We start from the raw sequence: 22,708 nt of genomic DNA, 5'->3' as shown, positions 1-22,708 counted from the left end.
TTTAAAAAGATTTATACAAAACGGGTCACAGGTAATTGTTAGCGTGTTGGTCTCACTCTCCATAAGCAAGTCCCTGCTAAGAATGAGCATACATCAGTAATTTTTATAGTCACAAGTCCACTGGGTTAGAGAGTCCTTGCGAAGATGTGGGTGAGTCCAACGACAGTTCATGAAGATGTAGTGCGATCAATCGATGCAAGGAATTTGTGTAACTAATTAAAAAGATAGGATGTGTAGCCAACTAAAATTACTCTTCTGATCTAAAATATTAATATCCTTGAACTTTGCAATATGGGTTTACACCGAGGCGGCATTATTACAGATTAGAAATAGCCATAACACACATTGAGTTCTCTAAAACAAGAGACAGAATCTTCAAAACATAAGATTGTGTAATCAGCAGGCCTGAAGGCCAAAGAGACACACGTGTGCGCTTAACCAAAACAGTCATTGAAGTCAATCCAGTTCAAAACTACATATAATTAAATGCAAATACACACTTAAATTCACTCTAACAGCAGCTTGCCACAAATAAATTTGGATCTCCACAATTAGATTTGGTGCAATCTGTTCACCCTTGCTGATAAACACATTGTAATGCACCCGGGACCTAATGTAACAACAGTTACACTAATTTCCCAATTAAAAATAAACATACATTCAAATTAGGGTTGTACGGTATACCGGTATTCGTATAGTACCGCGAGACTAATGAATCATTTTCGGTACTATACTGCCTCTGAAACCTACCGGTTCCGCACCCGCCCGTGTCGTCGTCACGTCTGGTTTACGAACAGAGGAGCATGTTCGGCGGCACACAATCACGGAGTACTTACAAGCAGACACAGTGTGTAGACAGAAAAGGGAGAATGGACGCATTTTGGCTTAAGAACTGACAATAAAGTTGAAGTTATAACACTGAAACGCCCTCAGGAAGAGGTGCTTTAAGACGTGGCAGGCTCGCTAGCGGCTAACGTCCATCCACCGTCGGCAGTGTTTTAGCTACTTCTAAATCACTAATCCTCGCCTCCATGGCGACAAATAAAGTACGTTTCTTACAAGTATCATCCCTGCAGGACGAGGAATAGCTAAACATGCTTCACTACACACCGTAGCTCACCGGTGTCAAAATGTAAACAAACGCCATTGGTGGATCTACACCTGACATCCACTGTAATGATACCAAGTACAGGCACGTATCTAGTCGATACTACTATGATTACGTCGATATTTTTTGGCATCACATTTTCTTTCGTTTTTTTAAAATTCATATTATGTTTATAAAGTCAGGAAATATGTCCCTGGACACATGAGGACTTTGAATATGACCAACGTTCCCTCTCAGGTGCGCGCCTGCGCAATTGCGCACTGCTCAAGCGTCCTCTGCGCACAGCAAATATATGCCGCGCACAAAATCAAATCCCATCTGAATTCTAAACAAAATAAACACATTTATTCTGTGTAATTTTGCAATGCAACTCTGAGCGACAGTGACGACAAGCGGCCCTAACGGTGTTCGTCAACACCGTTCAATTGAACACCGTTCAATTATTGTAACGTCTATCGAGATGCTTCGAGGACAGGAATTATATCGATCACTTTATTGAGCAAAACTGTTTATATTCGGCCATAACCGCACCAAAAACATGAGTAAAAAACTTCTATCTCGAAAAACTAGTCATTTTCTGCCGTACAAATCAGGCCAAAAGCAACTTGTCATCTGTCACCAACACGCATACCACTAAGCCACTGGTGCGTTTATGGCCACATAAAAAGTCGGACAACTCAAATACCACACAAAGTTACACTATGACTGAATGCTGTTACAAGAGAAAGTTACAGGAATGCACACTTCATCCTATGCTTACATTTCATTATGCAACATGAGGATGTTTAAGGGGACCTAATGTGATCTCTGAAAGGGGTACAAAGGATTTCCAAAGCAGGACCCCCACCCAGACATATTGCACAATACAAATCCATAGCTTATGAAAACCAAGATTTCTATTATTTTCATTACAAGTGGGCCAAATCACTAATATTACAAAATAATCTCATGAAAATTACTCCTGTCATTTGAGTGTTATTATAAAAGATTGGTTTGACTGTAACGACTTGGTATCGGATTGATACCCAAATGTGTGGTATCATCCAAAACTAATGTAAAGTATCAAACAACAGAAGAAACAGTGATTATTACATTTGAACAAAAGTGTAAACAGAGCATGTTAAAAGAGAAAGTAAGCAGATATTAACAGTAAATGAACAAGTAGATTAATAATTAATTTTCTACCAATTGTCTTTAATAATATTGACAAAGTGATAGAATGATAAATGACACAATATATTACTGCATGTGTCAGCAGACTAATTAGGAGTCTTTGTTTGTTTACTTATTACTAAAAGACAAGTTGTTTAGTATGTTCACTATTTTATTTAATGATTAAATTGCAATAATACACATATGTTTAATGTACCCTAAGATTTTTTGTTAAAATAAAGCCAATAATGCAATTTTTTGTGGTCCCCTTTATTTAGAAAAGTACCGAAAAGTATCAAAATAATTTTGGTACCGGTACCAAAATATTGGTATCGGGACAACATTAGTTCAAATCCAGAAAACAACGTACGCAAGGAAAAATTCAGATGTATGAAAGTGTGTGCGCATACAAATCCAAGCACATTTCTTTGTTACGTCGATCAACTTTAAATTGATCCCTGATGCCTGCTTTGCTTGGCTTATCACGCCCCCTTATAAATACGCAAACCATATTGAAAATAGCCGTGTGGCTGACAGGACTCAGTAGGATGTGCTTCTTCCTTGTGATTGGGTTGAGCTACTGAGAATACCGTGTGCTCCGAAAACCACAGACAGGCTGAAACAAAACAGGAAGAAAAAGATGGCTGTACATCACCAAAACATACCAGTGTTCAAAAAGATATAGTCGCTGCAACTGGCTGTAGGCGGGTGGTCCCCTCCTCACTGCTCCATGGGTCACCACCCCACCTCCCAATAAGGACAACGCTCGAAAATGATGTAATTTTGCAATCTTTTAAATGTAAACATGCCAGCAAATCACAAACAAAACAAAGGACTTTGACTCTTGTTCGATTACTCAATTTATTATTAAAACACAGGAAAGCTTCTTGCGTTAGCAGTCGTATATGTGACATCCTCCTGTGTCTCTGGTGCTAATGTTACGCAACCAAGGAGTCACAGGAACACGTTTTGACAGCAATTGCTGGAATGTTACTGATGTCACGCCCGGCTAACGACCCGCTCAACGAATATGGAAATAAAGGTGTTCAAGCTAGCTCTGTTTTCAATAGGTACTAGGCGCCATTTAGCCTTTCGCAAAGAATGCCCTTGTCGTGTAGAATGGCGTCTGGAGAACAATAGTTCGATATGTCTGGGAACGCGACTGACTTATAATCCTTTATCACTCGACAAATCTTTTTTTGATAATGTATAGGGATCTATTCCCTTGCACATTGTGACTTTTTGCTTGTTTATGCTTTTTTAAGGAAGGTTTAAGCGTCTTGTTTAAAGTTAAAGTTAAAGTACCAATGATTGTCACACACACACTAGGTGTGGCGAGATTATTCTCTGTATTTGACCCATCACCCTTGATCACCCCCTGGGAGGTGAGGGGAGCAGTGGGCAGCAGCGGTGGCCGCGCCCGGGAATCATTTTGGTGATTTAACCCCCAATTCCAACCCTTGATGCTGAGTGCCAAGCAGGGAGGTAATGGGTCCCATTTTTATAGTCTTTGGTATGACTCGGCCGGGGTTTGAACTCACAACCTACCGATCTCAGGGCGGACACTCTAACCACTAGGCCACTGAGTAGGTCTCGAATAGTTTGCGCGCTGCCATCTTGGCTTGGTGACCACCACTGGTTTTCACTCTCAGTTGTCGGAATATAAGTTATAGATGGAAAAATTATCACCTAGATAAATTAATTACAAATATAAATGCGAATAATAAGTATTAAATTGTGCTATATGGTTTTACACAGTCAGCATTATTCCAGATTAGAAATAGCCATAACACACATTGATTTCTCTAAAACAAGAGACAGAATCTTCAAAACATACGATTGTGTAACCCTTTGAGACACTTGTGATTTAAGGCTGAAAAAATAAACTTTGATTGATTGATTAAAATGCTTTGGCGAAAAAGTGAATGTTGTGTCTTTGTCTCGATGCTTTTTACATTGTTGAAATCAAATGTTGGCAAAGCCCGAACGACCATCTCTGGATGTCGCCAAAGTATCCGCAGCCTGAACAAGTATCTGTACTTAAGTCATGAATTTTGCATGACGCAGCACACATCTCTTTTTTTCCTTGAAAAAGGGCGTATGACCGTTTTTTGTGTCTGAGCTAGCTTGTTACAAGAGGGCTCTTGTCTGCCAGAACATAAGACAACAAATCAGAATAGATTAGTGTTGCTAACTTATCAATCAATCAATCAATCAATTAGGGCTGGGCGATATGGCCTTTTTTTAAGATCGCGATATTTTAAGGCCATATCGCGATCCACGATATATATCTCGATATTTTGCCTTAGCCTTGAATGAACACTTGATGCATATAATCACAGCAGTATGATGATTCTATGTGTCTACATTAAAACATTCTTCTTCATACTGCATTAATATATGCTCGTTTAAACTTTCATGCAGAGAAGGAAATCACAACTAAAAAAATCAAAAAAAATTTCATACGGTGTTGATCTGGAAATGTTTGCCTCGGCATTTTGATGGTGTGGGCGTGTGGCACCGAACGGAGATGTTGACGTGCGGAGTAAGCACTGTTCATTCTCTAGCTAGTGTGTGTGTGACAATCATTGGTACTTTAACTTTAACAGGTGACTTTTCAAATGATGCTACATATTAGCAGTAATGCTACTTTTTATAGCAACGCTTTCGCCCCACACTTGACAAATTACGGTTGTCTGTTCGACATATTCCCACTTGAAGCCAAACCACCGCCAGACAATTAAGCCCCCTGCTGTTTTTTGGGGGAATTAATTATTCCTTCGTTTGTTACCAGAGTCACACCTTCTTTCGCTCGTATTACCGCTAGCATCACAGCTAACGTTAGCCATGCTGCTACCTCTCTGCTCAGCGAGGGCGTATACGTATGTGACGTATGTCGTGACAGTATGTGACGTGTGTAAGAAGGTGCGCTTGCTGTCTGTGAGAAGGAGAGACAGGAAAGAGCAAGTAGAGCATGTAGTTTAATGCCCGCAGCTAAAAGCAACTGCGTGAGAACGCATACTCAAATATCACGATATAGTCATTTTCTGTATCGCACAGAGACAGATATATCGCGCATCTTGATATATCGCCCAGCCCTACAATCAGTCAATCAAAGTTTACTTATAAATCACTTAATCACAGATGTCTCAAAGGGCTGCACAAGCCACAACAACATCCTCAGCTCAGACCCATGAAAAATTCAACCCAACAGGAACAACGAGAAACCTTGGAACTGGTTTGTAGAGTCTGATGTCAAAGCACGTATTGGGTATCTTACATGCTCTCTCAGGCGGCTTTGTCTTTTTGCTAACAGACAAAAGATAATTTAATTTGTAGTTCTAAACATATTTGTTTTCCTTTTCGTGTCTTTTTTATTCATTTGTAGAAAATGCATCATAGCCAGTTATGCAAATATGACAATTGCGGCATTCAAGTTGAGCATGTTCAGTTTTGTCCTTCGCATGTCAGGAACATCTGGACACTTTGTAGTAGAACACGTTTTTCGCCATGTCTCGCGGCTGCTGCCAATACCTCAGTAGGCTTCATCAGTTCATGCTCATATACTCAGATTGGTCCGATCTGGTCTTAGACTTAGATTAGTCAAATCTAGTCTGATGAAACTTAATGAGGTATTGGCACTCGCCGCTAGAGTAGATCTGACCAATCCAAGTCTTAAGACTTGATCTGACCAATCTAAGTATATGAGCATGAACTGATGAAACCTATTCGGATGAGAGGCGAAACGTCTTCTAGGACAAACCAAAAAGTCCAGTTGCGATCGATTGAATGCCCCGAGATAATATTTTATTGCGATATTAGACACTATTAAAGTTTAAATGATATGCCATTAAATGCAGTACATTTTTGTAATGTCAAAATGGAATGAAGAAATACATTTAGTAAGAAAAGATAGGTCCATTATTTTAACGCAATATTTTCAGGCTTTTGCGGGCTACATAAAATGATGTGGTGGCCACTTATGGCGCCCCCCGGCCTTTTAAGTTTTCCACCTGTGCTCTACAGTCACTATGTTTTATTAAACTTGTATACAAACATACATGAGGAAATCCAGTAGGTCATTTACAACCAGACTTGTCCATGTACTTTACTGAATTCACATCTAACTTTGATAGAATAGGGTGTTGTAATGAGGTGATCATGAACCTGCCTCGCAACAGATGTTTCACTCAATGTCCAGAGCTCTTCAGAACCCATGATGTCATCCTGCAGCCCATTCTTAAACCTGGAATATACTCTCACGTCGGCGTCTTGTTTGATTAATTTGAGTAGTTCTTCCGTGGGGGGTGGCGCTATAGCTGTAATTCTCTTCCAAAACACTAAGTGTGTCTCCAGAAAGAGCAACTGCAGCTGTTGTTGACTAGATACTGTGTTTCCTTCTTGTCAAGTGACATCGACATATGTTTCTACACTGGAACTAATCATTCACAATCATCAGATTACCTCTAATGGACGTTTTACCTTTTTAAACCAAAGGAAATCACATTTGTAAAGATGGACATGTGCAACTTCTGAACGAGTCGCGGCAGAGGTTGCAGTTATTTGCAACGCTATTCGCCGTTCAGGACATGGGACTAGAGAGAGGTATCATGTAAATAAAACTGTTAAATAACTATTTTAGTAAATTAAATGCTGGTGTTTATCTGTATGGTCATGATCAGAGTTCAGAAATATTTGTAAATATACCTAACAACTATGAACTAGGTTTACAGCATATGAAATACATTTGGCAACAACATGCACTTTGAGAGTGCTGACAGCCCAATTTTTATCAATTAATATATTCTGTAGACATACCCTCATCCGCTCTCTTTTCCTGAAAGCTGATCTGTCCAGTTTTGGAGTTGATGTCAGCAGGCCAGGGAAGCTAGGGTCGATATTCTTCTCTTGATCATCTTCGGTGGCATAAGGGACGGTGTGAGCCAAGACATCCAGGGGGTTTAGCTCGCTCGTCTGCGGGAACAAACTGCCGCCATTGCTTGCCGTGCTACCGAGGGCCTTTGTCCCTGAATTGCTCACACACTCCGGCAGATTCAATGGGGGTCTGGCGGCAGATTTCTTTGACTTTATCGTTGGAAATGCATCTGCTTTGAGTGTCGCAGGATATCCACACATTCTTGCCATCTCTGTCGTAGCATAGCTTTCGTCGGTAAAGTGTGCGGAACAAACGTCCAATTTCTTGCCACTTTCGCATCTTTGGGCCACTGGTGCAACTTGAATCCGTCCCCGTTCGTGTTGTTACACCCTCCGACAACACACCGACGAGGCATGATGTCTCCAAGGTACGGAAAACAGTCGAAAAAAACGGAAAATAACAGAGCTGATTTGACTCGGTGTTTGTAATGTGTTTGAGAAAATGGCGGATTGCTTTCCCATGTGACGTCACAACGTGACGTCATCGCTCCGAGAGCGAATAATAGAAAGGTGTTTAATTCGCCAAAATTCACCCATTTAGAGTTCGGAAATTGGTTAAAAAAATATATGGTCTTTTTTTCTGCAACATCAAGGTATATATTGACGCTTACATAGGTCTGGTGATAATGTTCCTCTTTAGTGTCCTTTGTGATCTTTGATGTTTCCCTCTTGTGTGCAATGGCTATGAGGTTTTATTTTCCTTGGCCTCAGTCTGGACCCCCTCTCCAGGGGCCCAGGCTTAGACTGAATTTTTTTTTTTCCCCAACCCCCCCTTCCCCAGCGTTAACCTGTTCCTCACCTTTTTTGTAAGGGGCGGCTGAAGTTGGCAGACCTGTCAGCAATCCTGTTCTGTCTCCCTGTAATGTTTGTCTGCTCTTGAATGGGATTGCGCTGAAAATTAATTTAATTTCCTCTCAGGGATTATTAAAGTATTTCTGATTCTGATGATTCTGATTTACTATGGCAGTAACTTCTAACTGACATTTCTACCATGTTTGAGGAAATATTCTAAAAACTGATCACCGCGATCGAACTCAATAATCGCGACTAACGATCACGATCATATAATCGCCCAGCACTAGCGCCATGTGTGATTCCCCAAAATGTTTAAATGTTTCCGTATTGTACTGTGCTGCAAACTATACAACAATAAACATGTACAATTTGGCAGAAATATTAAATGTTTCCACTAAACTATTTGGCAGGTGTCCTTTCCCACAGGCACCTGCAACTTTAATGGCATAGGTTGGGCTTTAATTGTTGTTGGCTTCAGTCAAAAACAACAACAATTGTTGATTTGCCCGTCCACCTGCCGTGTATTTATGTTGGCATTAAACTGCATCCAGTCAAGTCGCCACCTGCTTGTCGTCGACACACAAAGAAGCCTGGTGGGTGCTTTTGAGCCAGAATGGAAGCGCAGATAACAATCAAGGACAGTTGGAGCTACATGCTTTAAAGAAAAATGACAATAACGTGATGGTTGCGTAAAACCATGCAGTGATGAGTCTTTTAAACTGCAAACAGGTGCTTGTGTGGCCCTGCACGGATAAATACGTTGAAAGACGGGTTTACCGCAGATGCCTGTGATTCTTGAAGATGACACAATTTTAATTTGGAGTGCAGGATTGCCACAGCCTGCTCATCTCTCATGTGTAAAGAATGTGTTTAAAGAACAATTGATGAAAAAGTTTTTTAGCATGCATGTGTTTGTACAAACTAGGGTTGTACAGTTTACCCGTATTAGTATAGTACCGCGATACTAATGAATCATATTCATTACTATACCGCCTCTTAAAAGTACCGGTCCCCAACTCCCCCCGCACCCCTGTCGTCGTCACGTCATGACATTGCTGGTTTACGAGCAAAGGAGCATGTTCGGCAGCGCACAATCACGGAGTACTTACAAGCAGACACAGTGTGTCGACAGAAAAGGGAGAACTGACACCATTTAAGATAAAGGTGAAGTTATAACACTGAAACGCCCTGGCATTGACATGGCTAGCTAGCTAGCGGCTAACGTCCATCCCCGGTCTGCAGTGTTTTAGCTACTTCTAAATCACTAAGCCTCCATGGCGACTAAGTCTCTTACAAGTATCATCCCTGCAGGACGAGGAATAGCTAAACGTGCTTCACTACACACCGTAGCTCACCGGCGGGACAATGTAAACAAACGACATTGGTGGATCTACACCTAACATCCACTGTAATGATACCAAGTACAGGAGCATATCTAGTCAATACTACTCTGATTAAATCAATATTTTTTTAGCATCACACTATTTTCTTTCGCTTTTTAAAAATGTATATTGTTTATAAACTCAGGAAATACGTCCCTAGACACATGAGGACTTTGAATATGACCAATATATGATCCTGTAACTACTTGGTATCGGATTGATACCCAAATTTGTGGTATCATCCAAAAGTAATGTAAAGTATCCAAAAAACAGAAGAATAAGTGATTTTTACATTTTAACAGAAGTGTAGATAGAACATGTTAAAAGAGAAAATAAGCAGATATTAACAGTAAATGAACAAGTAGATTAATAATTCATTTTCTACCACTTGTCCTTAATAATGTTGACAAAATAATAACATGATAAATGACACAATGTTACTGCATACGTCAGCAGACTGATTAGGAGCCTTTGTTTGTTTACTTACTACTAAAAACAAGTTGTCTAGTATGTTCACTATAATTATTTAAGGACAAACTTGCAATAATAAACATATGTTTAATGTACCCTAAGGTTTTTTGTTAAAATAAAGCCAATAATGCAATTTTTTGTGGTCTCCTTCATTTAGAAAAGTATTGAAATATTATTGGTATTGGGACAAGACTAGTACAAACGTGTAATTTCCCATAGTTGGATAAGTGTAAATTGCATCCAAGAACATTTGTGTATGTTTGACCTCTGAACAGAAGGTGTGTAATCGTCCTCCGATGTTGTTCTTTGAACAGGAAGAAGTCCTTTCTCTTCTCCGCCCTCTACGCCGCCTGCATCCTGGGCGGTCGCCATGTCATGAAGCAAAGGGAGAAGTTTGAACTGCGGAAGCCTTTGGTGCTGTGGTCCCTCACACTCGCCGTTTTCAGGTGAGAGCAGAATGACTGATCGTTCAAAATCAAAGACAGGATTCTCAGTGATTGATTGTCGAGTTCACGCTAATTTTTTAACAACCTGCAACATAATCGTTCATTCTAATATTAGTATGAGAGCATTTATTTTTGCTAATTTTGTAGGTATACGTTTCGGTGTCTAATCTGTTAGCATGCTAACGTTAGTTGGCTGGCTTCTATAGCCGTATTATACTAGCCATATTTTGGTACTTAATGTATGCTAACTTTGCCACTTTTAACACATTTTTCAGAGTGAAATATTTTGTTTCTTGACACATGCTACAGTTTTTATTTCACATTTAGAAAAAAAAAATACAAATAAGACTCCTTTAATGCGCCCTATAGTCTGGTGCGCCTTATATATGAAAAAAGATAAAAAATTTACCATTCATCAGCAGTGCGCTTTATAATCCGGTGCTCCCTATGGTCCGGAAAATATGGTACTCAGCATCTCTGTCTGGACTCGAGCCTGCAATGCCTCAGACTGGAAGTCTCTCCAGAGAGTGGTGAGGACGGCAGAAAAGATCATCAGGACTCCTCTTCCTCCTATCCATGAGATCGCAAAAAGCCGCTGCCTGACCAGGGCTCAGAAAATCTGCAAAGACTCCTCCCACCCCCACCAAGGACTGTTTTCACTGCTGGACTCTAGAAAGAGGTTCCGCAGCCTCCGAAGCAGAACCTCCAGGTTCTGTAACAGCTTCTTCCCTCAGGCCGTAAGACTCTTGAACGCATCATAATTAAATTATCCCCTCTACTCCCCCCAAAAATGGATTAACTCGCTGGAATAAAAAAGACAATATAACATACATCCATAAACGTGGACGCATGTGAAAAAGTGCAATATATTTATCTGTACAGTAATCTATTTATGTATTTATTTTATATATACATAACTTTTATGGACAGAATTTCTAGGCGCAGTCAAGGCGTTGAGGGGATCTGGTTTGGTGGCTGCAGGATTAGGTCTCTGCTTTTTGCAGATGATGTGGTCCTGATGGCTTCATCTGGCCAGGATCTTCAGCTCTCACTGGATCGGTTCGCAGCCGAGTGTGAAGCGACTGGGATGAGAATCAGCACCTCCAAGTCCGAGTCCATGGTTCTCGCCCGGAAAAGGGTGGAGTGCCATCTCCGGGTTGGGGAGGAGATCTTGCCCCAAGTGGAGGAGTTCAAGTACCTCGGAGTCTTGTTCACGAGTGAGGGAAGAGTGGATCGTCTTCAGTAATGCGGACGCTGTGTCGATCCGTTGTGGTGAAGAAGGAGCTGAGCCGGAAGGCAAAGCTCTCAATTTACCGGTCGATCTACGTTCCCATCCTCACCTATGGTCATGAGCTTTGGGTTATGACCGAAAGGACAAGATCACGGGTACAAGCGGCCGAAATGAGTTTCCTCCGCCGGGTGGCAGGGCTCTCCCTTAGAGATAGGGTGAGAAGCTCTGCCATCCGGGGGGAGCTCAAAGTAAAGCCGCTGCTCCTCCACATCGAGAGGAGCCAGATGAGGTGGTTCGGGCATCTGGTCAGGATGCCACCCGAACGCCTCCCTAGGGAGGTGTTTAGGGCACGTCCAACCGATAGGAGGCCGCGGGGAAGACCCAGGACACGTTGGGAAGACTATGTCTCCCGGCTGGCCTGGGAACGCCTCGGGGTCCCACAGGAAGAGCTGGACGAAGTGGCTGGGGAGAGGGAAGTCTGGGCTTCCCTGCTTAGGCTGCTGCCCCCGCGACCCGACCTCGGATAAGCGGAAGAAGATGGATGGATGGATGGATGGATATTTTATATATATATTTATATATTATTTATATATATTTATTTATTTATATATGCACCTAATTGCTTTTTTATCCTGCACTACCATGAGCTTATGTAACGAAATTTCGTTCTTATCTGTGCTGTAAAGTTCAAATTTGACTGACAATAAAAAGGAAGTCTAAGTCTAAGTCCTTTTTGATAAAAGCAACGAGCGACAAAACAAGTTAAGACTTTTGCAGAATCTGACATGACTCCACTATCTGTGACGCAACATATAAATTGCAGTGTGAAAGACGAAGGTAGGCCATCAAAACAAGATTTATACATACATAAAATTACGTAGTAAAAGCTGACTAATCACTGCCGTTTCAGTTCATGTAGCCACGACGCAAGGTTTGATTATTTATTTTTTTTAAATACAATTTGCCAACCTGAACAGTACCAAGCTGAGCTGGACTAATATAAATGGTAAGATGGTAAATGGGTTGTACTTGTATAGCGCTTTTCTACCTTTTTTAAGGAACTCAAAGCGCTTTGACACTATTTCCACATTCACCCATTGACACACACACATTCACACACTGATGGCAGTAGCTGCCATGCACAGCGCTAACCAGGCCCATCAGGAGCAAGGGTGAAGTGTCTTGCTCAAGGACACAACAGACGTGACTAGGATGGTAGAAGGTGGGGATTGAACCAGTAACCCTCAGATTGCCGGCAGGGCCACTCTCCCAACTTCGCCACGCGTAATATGGGGGGTTATTTGTTCCCATTGCTCCACAGTTGATGGAATGTTGTAGATTTAAGAACCAGTTTCAAGGCTCAATGGTGCAGACATGGAACACAAAAGACCTTTACAAGTGTGCATCAACGTTGTCTGTCAAAGTTAATGATGTTTACTCATATTTCTTCTTTTTTTTACTCTCTCCTCCCTTGCAGTATATTTGGTGCCGTCCGCACCGGAAGTTACATGACGTACATCCTGATGACAAAAGGGCTTAAACAATCTGTCTGCGACCAGAGCTTTTACAACGGACCGGTCAGCAAATTCTGGGCCTATGCGTTTGTACTAAGTAAAGCACCAGAACTTGGTAAGTAGTGGCTTTTTCTTCCCCCTTTTTAAATGAGTAAAATACCACATATCAACATATGGTAGAACCTCCAAAGTCAATAATCAAATTGGATATGGGTCCGGGTTATCGCCAAATGCACAAGTGTATGAGCAAGCAGCTACACAACAGCTAAGCACACGATAGCAAACAAGCTAGACATTTTGAAGTAAGTGTCCTTAATTGAACAATATTGCAGTCTAAAATAGGGCTGCAGGATTTTGAGAAAAAACCTAATAACGATTTTTCTTTCCAAATTTGCGATTGCGATTCGTATTGGGATTTGTATATTTTATACATACAAATCAGGGCTGTACGGCTAGCTTTTTCACTAGTAGCAACGGTGCTACTAAATGAAGGAAATCATTTTTTTTGTTTTACAGAAAAAATATCACAATTTCATTGTTAACACAGGTACACATGTGCTCTCATACATATAACCACAATGCTATCATAAGGTCTACTGCAACGCTCAATTCAATACAGAACATCCCTAAACAGTGCTAGCTCTGTCGGTAAAATGAGTGTAGGGCTGGGCCATATGGAACCAAACTCTTATCCCGATATAGTTTGGCCCATAAACTAACCCATAAATGGAAATAAATATCTCTACCTTGTCTTGATTTTAAAATTCCGGGACTGATGGGGGGATCCTAATACACAAAAACTGGTTCCAACAAGCAAGAATAGGATCCTTGACAAAAAGCCTTGAAAATATTACGAGAAATGTCAAATATAATCTCGAATCTTTAAAAAAAACATTTAGCTTTGCTCAATTATTTAGCTAAGAAAAACACAAACGAACAAAATGTGAAATAACGTGCCTTGGTTTAAGAGGACATGTTTAAACATTTAATATATACATATATATATATATATATATATATGTATATATATATATATATATATATATATATATATATATATATATATATATATATATATATATGTGTATATATATGTATATATATATATATATATATATATATATATATATATATATATATATATATATATATATATATATATATATATATATATATATATATATATATATGTGTATATATATATATATATATATATATATATATATATATATATGTGTATATATATGTATGTATATATATATATATATATATGTATATATATGTATATATGTATATATATATATGTGTATATGTATATATGTGTATATATATATGTATATATATATATATATATATATGTATGTATGTAGGTAGGGCAGCACGGTGGAAGAGGGGTTAGTGCGTCTGCCTCACAATACGAAGGTCCTGAGTAGTCCTGGGTTCAATCCCAGGCTCGGGATCTTTCTGTGTGGAGTTTGCATGTTCTCCCCGTGACTGCGTGGGTTCCCTCCGGGTACTCCGGCTTCCTCCCACCTCCAAAGACATGCACCTGGGGATAGGTTGATTGGCAACATTAAATGGGCCCTAGTGTGTGAATGTGAGTGTGAATGTTGTCTGTCTATCTGTGTTGGCCCTGTGATGAGGTGGCGACTTGTCCAGGGTGTACCCCGCCTTCCGCCTGATTGTAGCTGAGATAGGCTCCAGCGCCCCCCGCGACCCCGAAGGGAATAAGCGGTAGAAAATGGATGGATGTATGTATGTATGTATGTATGTATGTATGTATATGTATGTGTATATATAAGTATATATTAGGGTTGCACATCTCTCTCTGATAAACGATTCGATATGCATCTAGATACACAGGTTACGATTCGATTCAAAAACGATATCCTTTTATTACAGACCGATTCGATTGGATTCGATTCCGAACGATACGATTCGATTTGACGGTTAATATTCAAGACTCCAAATCCCCAAGCATTATGGCTTTATGGCACTGGCAAAAAAAACAGAACAACAAAATCACATGTCAATGTATTTATTTTTAGACATGGACCAAAAAAAGTCTGGCTGAATTGTAGGATGGGAACTCCAGAGGTAAAAGTAGCACAGAATCGTAACAACAAAGTGCAATATTTCAGCCTGAGCATAGTTTTGAACACTAGAGGTAGGTAACAAAGATTCAATATTTCAACCTGCTGCCAGTGTACGTCAACGATGCTCGACACTATTTACAAATAGCATGGCTTCTGTCGAGCTTCCCTTCCTTCTTATAAAACCCAAAAACTTTCCACACTTTGGATTTCTGTCTCCCCGATGCGTTGAAAATCTTTCTCGGTCCATTATCACCTTCGGTCAGACTGACGCTTTCGTTCTCCTCCTCCTTCATTTTCCGTGTTGTCTCTTGTTTATCACTCGTGCTAATACCAGCTAGGCGGCTACCGCGTTTGGCGAGTAGCTTCAGCTCTCGCGTTGTTTTAGAGACTCTGGCGCATATTGTAATCTAGCCAACCCATGCAAAGTCTCGCGATAACCGATCCATGACTCTATAACCGATTCAGCTAGGAATTCATGAATTATTCGCATTGATTGAGGAGTCTGCTACCGATGCAGCCTAATCGCTCACTTGTTGAATCGAATACTCGGTCGCATCGGTTTATCGTTCACAACCCTAGTATGTACATGTGTGTGTGTGTATATATATATATATATATATATATATATATATATATATAAATATATACCGTATTTTCCGCACCATTAGGCGCCCTGGGTTAAAAGCCGCGCCTTCAATGAACGGCATATTTCAAAACTTTGTCCACCTATAAGCCGCCCGGTGTTGTAAGCCGCATCTAACTGCGCTAAAGGAATGTCAAAAAAACAGTCAGATAGGTCAGTCAAACTTTAATAATATATTAAAAACCAGCGTTCTAACAACTCTGTTCACTCCCAAAATGTACGCAAATGTGCAATCACAAACATACGTATATCAACATGGACAGAGCTGCGTGAAAAAAGCCACCCGGCCTCTTCGCGTAAACTTAAAATTACCTTAACCACTCGCTCATCTTTTCTTCATCCATCCCTTCGAGTTAGCTTTTATGATGACGCCGGCTGGAAAGGTCTCTTTTGGCAAGGTCTTCCTTTTGAATATCACCATGGGTGGAAGTTTCTGGCCATTAGCATGGCAAGCTAGAACCACAGTGAAGGATGACTTCTCATTCCCTGTGGTGCGAATATTCACCGTACGTGCTCCCGTTGTATCCACAGTGCGGTTCACAGGAATATCAGTTGCTGTGAAATAGTAATCCGTGTGCGGATGGAGAGATTGCGTCTTTTCATGAACCGGATCCCTGACGCTTAGTAGGAGCCATTTTGTGGTCTTTACAGATGTAAACACACAAAGGAAATGAAACGTACGGTATATCCGCGCGCTTTTTCTTCTTCTACGCGGGCGGGTGGTTGCTTACAGTAGAAGAAGAAGCGCTTCCTGTTCTATGGGGGCGGGTGCTTACCTTGGCGGTTGCTTGCGTAGAAGAAGAAGCGCTTCCTGTTCTACCGGGAAAAAAGATGGCGGCTGTTTACCGAAGTTGCGAGATCGAAACTTTATGAAAATTAATCGTAATATTAATCCATATATAAAGCGCACCGGGTTAAAAGCTTCACTGTCAGCTTTTGAGTAAATTTGTGGTTTTTAGGTGCGGCTAATAGTGCGGAAAATACGGTATATATATATATATGAGCTTATGTAACGAAATTTCGTTCTTATCTGTGCTGTAAAGTTCAAATTTGAACGACAATAAAAAGGAAGTATAAGTCTTTTATGTATATATATATATATATGTATGTATGTATGTGTATATATATATATATATATATATATATATATATATATATATATATAGTCGAGGTTTCTGTGGTTTATCCGGTATACAGTGGAATATACGTTAGGTCAGAAACAAACACGGTGTACAGGGCAGCACGGTGGTACAGGGGTTAGTGCATGTGCCTCACAATACGAAGGATGATAACATAGTTTAGTCTCAATTATACTATACACTGTACAGGAGAGATATGATACAGAAACAATACACACTGCAGAATACATAAAAAATCCACGTCGTCCCTTTTAGAAATGTTAAATATAATCAAAACGAAAAAGTGCATCCTGGTTGCGAATTCAGAGCAAAAATCTCCATCAAAATGTTAAAAGCCCTGCAGAGTTGGGGCTCTTCAAAGGGGAGACACATTCCACCTCAGCGGTTTTTAGCCTAGACTCAAGGCACTGCAAGGTAACAAGGGATGGTGGTGATGATGCAGCAGTTCAGCTTGAGTCAGCAGGCTGGAGACGCGACACTTGCACAATGTCAATATTGGATCACGTAAATAGTCCCATATCGATATCATTACACAACTGTCTGCTGCTGTTTACATTTGACTCCATTGCCAAGGGTAATCGTGTGATACACAGTGAACCCCGTCCGACTTGGTCGCACACTCAGACAACTCAATCGTGTAAAAGGCCATTCATTTTTTCGCAATTCAACTTCAAATGTGAACCTAATAAAAGGCACACAGCGGGTCTATTCAGGTTCATTTTTATTGAAAAGACGAACTGGATTATAGGACTCATTTAATATAAAATGTTCTATTGTCGTTATATTGTCTAGACAACATGCTACAGTTTTAATTAGTGGTTAGTGGCTGTGACATTGCTCCTTTGTTTATCCTGTTCAAAGCATTGTTGTTTGCATATTTGCACTTTCAACACCTGAATATAATGTTAGCAGAGACTAGGCCTAGGCAATATGGCCTAAAAAGAAATCCCCTGCACACCGATTGCCGCAAAACAAAAGTACAGACAACACTTTCCTTTCCTTTGGAACGAACGTCTCACTCTTGTTAGCGTTAGCCATGTTTTGAATGTCCGCTAAGGAACTAAGGGGGCGGGCGAGGGCAAAAATAATGCAAGAGGAGATAAAAGAAAATAGATTTTTTTTATTTTTCAAATCGTCTGCAACAAAAACTCATTCATTGAAAAAAATCGATGCATTGCCCAGTTCTAGCAAAGACACGAGAAGCCAAAACATAAAAGCAGTTGCATTGCTGCTATCTGGCTATTGCTAATAATGGATTCAATTGGGGAGTCATAAAAGACCATCCAAGATTTAGTTATAAATCTAGAAGTTGTTCATCTGTCACATTCAATTCATACCTGGCGATTGAGACAAAGACACAAAACCTAAGACGGTCTCTGCAGGCAGCATCTTTTCCTTTTAACCCTTCGTGTGGAAGATATGAATATACCATCAGTCATCATCGCAGCGAGAGCAGACATTGTGCAGTAAGCGATCATTTTGTCATGTCCGCAGTTTGTATTTCTTGTTTGGCGCTTAGCAATATTGCTGCATGATGCTTAGTGTTTTACTAAAGCTGGATCTGCTTAGCACGCAGCTTCTAAAACTTGTAGATGACCCTCCTAATACTCAGGCTAACAAAATATACAGTTCTGGATTTTCATTTTTCCCAAATAGTCTTGGCTCTCACAAAGTCTACATGATTTGCATTGTTGTTGATGTGGAAGGGATCTGTGGTTCCCATCTCTACGACACAGATCACGTGATTGGCTTGCTCATTATCTTCTCAAAATGGCTCGGGAATCTCTGTGAGATTGATACTATTTTGATCATATCTATTAACTTTGTAAGTCTTTTGGTGTTATAAATAAGATGTTTATGAAAATAGCTTCAATATAGGGGAAACTTGTTTGTCCATTCTACTGCTACTTAAAAGGTATGAAATAATATTGAAGGACCAGACTTAAATATGTCATGTAAACATCGTTTTTAGCTGTCTTTAGTTCAAAACTGCCTTTTGTTGGCCTCGTTGACTCCTGTCTTTTATCAACTAAGAGAATTTTGTCAACTGCCAGTGTACATGTTATCTGTTGCTGTGTAAAATGTACCTGAGGAAAGATCTTATCAAAGTGAGGCAACATTATGGATTACATATGATGACCTCGCACCACTTTACGATGCATAACCCTGACTGGATTTCTATGCTACTTTTTCTGCAATTCAAATTTCCACTAATTCCTACTGTAAACCAAAATAACTTGAAGTATTAACGACCACACACAATGCTTGATGTTAATAAGTATATTTCCTGGGGGTAACTACCGTAGGGCGCACCGGATTTTAAGGCGCACTGCCGATGAGTGGTCTATTTTTGATCTTTTTTCATATATAAGGTGCACCGGATTATAAGGCGCATTGAAGGAGTATATTATTATAATTTTTTTCTAAATGTAAAAGACTTCCTTGTGGTCTACATAACATGTAATGGTGGTTCTTTGGTCAAAATGTTGCATAGATGATGTTTTACACATCATCTTCAAGCCGCTTTCTGACATTCGCTTCCGGATGTGCCGTTTTGTGAGCGTTATTTACGTGGCTCACCTTCGACAGCGTCTTCTCCCTGTCATTTTTGTTGTAGCGGTGTAGCGTGCAAGGACGGGAGTGGAAGAAGTGTCAAAAGATGGCGCTAACTGTTTTAATGACATTCAGACTTGACTTTAATCAATAACGGAGCAGCATCTCCTCATCCGGAAACAACAAGGCCGGGAAATTTGTCCCGTGAAAAACCGTCCGACCGGAACTCTCTAATAACCAAAGATCCTTGGGTGAATAATGTATACTCACTACACCGGTATGTTTTAGCGCTTTCATGGCGAGTTTACTGACAGATATAAGTAAGAACTTTACACTACTTTATATTAGAAATGGCAACTGTGGAGGATATATGTCACATAACAAAAAGATAGAGAAAAAGAAGAGGTTTATCCACTACGGGGTCGGCACGAAGTACAAAGGCGGAAACGCACAATTTTTCAGGATTTATGCAGATCCCAAATACAGATCAGCAAGTACCAGAAGGTCAGAAACGTTTCTTTTGCATAATATTGCGAAACAAAACGCCAGATAATATGTTTTACCTTATACACACACCATAATAATACTCTTATGTTGAAGCACAGTACAATCCATCAAGCGGTGCGACTTCATAGCTTGCCAAAGTCGTACAAAACCATTTTGGTAGATTTTTGAGCGCCGTGTGTAATGTTCTATATTTTCAATGGAACCTATAAAATGTTGGTGTTTACTTGAGTCATATTGCCATCATAGTGCAGTCTAAACGTATCTCTTATGTTTGACCGCCATCTACTGCTCACACCTGGTCATTACACCATGTACCAAATAAAATAGCTTCAAGGTCGGTAAGCTCAACCAAACTTATTCCTTACATTAGGCGCACCGGGTTTTAAGGCGCACTGTCGAGTTTTGAGAACAAAAAGAAGGATTTTAAGAGTATAGCAGATATGATCATCTACATCAACAATAGGATTTGCCTGAGTGGCTGGACAGGACAGTTTGAAAATAGTTAAAAGAATACATTTTAAAATGAATAAAAAAATCCGAATTTTTATTTATTTTCTTTTTTTTATTCGATTAAGAATCTTGATTAATCTGACATTTATTGTTGTTGTACTCTTTATGTTTATCGCATGGTTTTTGGATCTTAGTGAATCAATGTAGCTTCTACGGGGGAATGTGTTGAAATATGAGCTTGTGTTTAACCAGGCATGTGATTTTTCCGTCTAAAGTCGGAATTCCGTCTTTTTTAATCTCGGGGAAAAAAAAGTTATCTCCCGTTTTTCCGGTTTTTTTTCCGACCCGAAATCAAGATTCGAGACGTAGTTTAAATTACGCCGGAGTTGATCGGTCGATATGTTCCTTGTGACCGATCAGGACATCTGTTATGAATGATGACGTTAATAACGTCATCATTCATAATGGTTATTACCGCCATTTTCCATATGTAAACGATGTCTGTTCTCGAGAGAAAGGACGCTTTACGAGTAAAATAAATTGATAAACATGTCAAAAATAAGTTTCGATGGGACTGGATGGAAAGGGAAATCACTGATACTGTTGGGAAGAAGGAAGTTACGACTTTGTTCGGTGATTTTATTCGGAAAATCGATCGTCCCGGAAAGGTTTTGTGCACGTGGTGTCATGATAATATTGACTATAGATCACGAGGTTTCAAGGCTTTGGAAGTACATGCGAAACGCCAAAAACATATGAAACAACTTGAAGCAAGGAAAACAAACTTTTCACTAGCTGGTACTTTTGAATGTCAACCGAAAGTGAGCAAACCTTACAGACTTCATCCTTTGTTTACATCGACAACTGCCGTAGACATCGAGAGGAAAGCTCCAGGATAATTGGGTTATGTATGTTCTATTAATGATGTTTTCATGTCTTTAAACACTAAAATATTTTCTTCAAATGGTGCTGTCTTTGTTCATTTTAGCATTTTAAATTGGCCCCCAGACCCCCGGAAATTTTCTCAGTCTTTTTCATTGTGGTCAAATCACATGCCTGTTTAACTTAAAAATCGTGAGTTTCTCTAAATGATTGTGATGATTGTGGTGCAGGTGACACGCTGTTCATCGTGCTGAGGAAGCAGAAGCTGATCTTCCTGCACTGGTACCACCACATCACGGTGCTGCTCTACTCCTGGTACTCCTACAAGGACATGGTGGCCGGGGGCGGCTGGTTCATGACCATGAACTACCTGGTGCACGCCGTCATGTACTCTTACTACGCGCTGCGGGCGGCCGGCTTCAAGGTGTCGCGCAACTACGCCATGTTCATCACGCTGACGCAGATCACCCAGATGCTGATGGGCTGCGTGGTCAACTACCTGGTGTACTCCTGGATGCAGCGGGGCCAGGAGTGCCCGTCGCACATGCACAACATCGTGTGGTCCTCGCTCATGTACCTCAGCTACTTCGTGCTCTTCATCCAGTTCTTCGTCGGGGCCTACGTCGGCACGTCCAAAGCACCCGCCGCCGCCGCCGCCGCCAAGAAGATCAAGTAGAGCACAAAATTAAAAGGGAGAAAACGTGTGGGGATAAGTCGGGGTCTGAAGCTTGTATGAAGACAAGATGGCGGGGATGAAAGGTGGATGTTTGCACTTAAACCTAATGTGAAAAATCTAAAATAACCCAATGGAAGGAAGCAACGCCACCGTGACAAAGCCATCGCGACTAAAAAATGACCCTCATAGTCTAAATCACATGATCAAAAACTCTGCCACAAGTGTTTACTTGACTTTTTAAAAAAAAAAAAGCATATGAAAGATGAAATAAGTGAACTTTTGTTTGTCTGTCCAGTGTTGTTTTTTTGCTCACCTGTCAATAAAGTTCTTAATTTTGAGGCGTGTCAGTGACTAAGTATATCGTTTGTCAAAAACAGTGTTTTTCAACCACTGTGAGATGATCTAATTTCACCTATTTGGGTTGAAAATATTTTTTGCAAACCAGTAATTATAGTCTGCAAATGATGGGTTGTTGTTGAGTGTCGGTGCTGTCTAGAGCCCGGCAGAGTAATCGTAGAATACTCTTCCATATCAGTAGGTGGCAGCCGGTAGCTAATTGCTTTGTAGATGTCGGAAACGGCGGGAGGCATTGTGCAGGTAAAAAGGTGTCTAATGCTTAAACCAAAAATAAACAAAAGGTGAGTGCCCCTAAGAAAATGCATTGAAGCTTAGGGAAGGCTATGTAGAACAAAACTAAAACTGTACTGGCTACAAAATAAACAAAAATC

General features: G+C 40.3%; 1 protein-coding gene across 1 annotated transcript in view; it reads left to right on the top strand.

The window, feature by feature from the left end:
• The window catches only part of elovl6 (ELOVL fatty acid elongase 6), a 38,182-nt gene extending 15,864 nt beyond the window's left edge, over positions 1-22,318 (top strand). The window contains exons 2-4 of the mRNA XM_061976595.1: positions 10,158-10,289; positions 12,998-13,149; positions 21,535-22,318. Of these exons, the coding sequence (XP_061832579.1) occupies positions 10,158-10,289; positions 12,998-13,149; positions 21,535-21,980 (730 nt within the window). The 3' untranslated portion in view covers positions 21,981-22,318. The remainder of the gene's footprint in view (positions 1-10,157; positions 10,290-12,997; positions 13,150-21,534) is intronic.
• Positions 22,319-22,708: the final 390 nt, after the last annotated feature.

This window comes from Nerophis lumbriciformis, linkage group LG16, assembly GCF_033978685.3.
Source record: "Nerophis lumbriciformis linkage group LG16, RoL_Nlum_v2.1, whole genome shotgun sequence".
Lineage (NCBI taxonomy): Eukaryota > Metazoa > Chordata > Actinopteri > Syngnathiformes > Syngnathidae > Nerophis > Nerophis lumbriciformis.
This window is presented reverse-complemented; position numbering and strand designations above follow the sequence as displayed.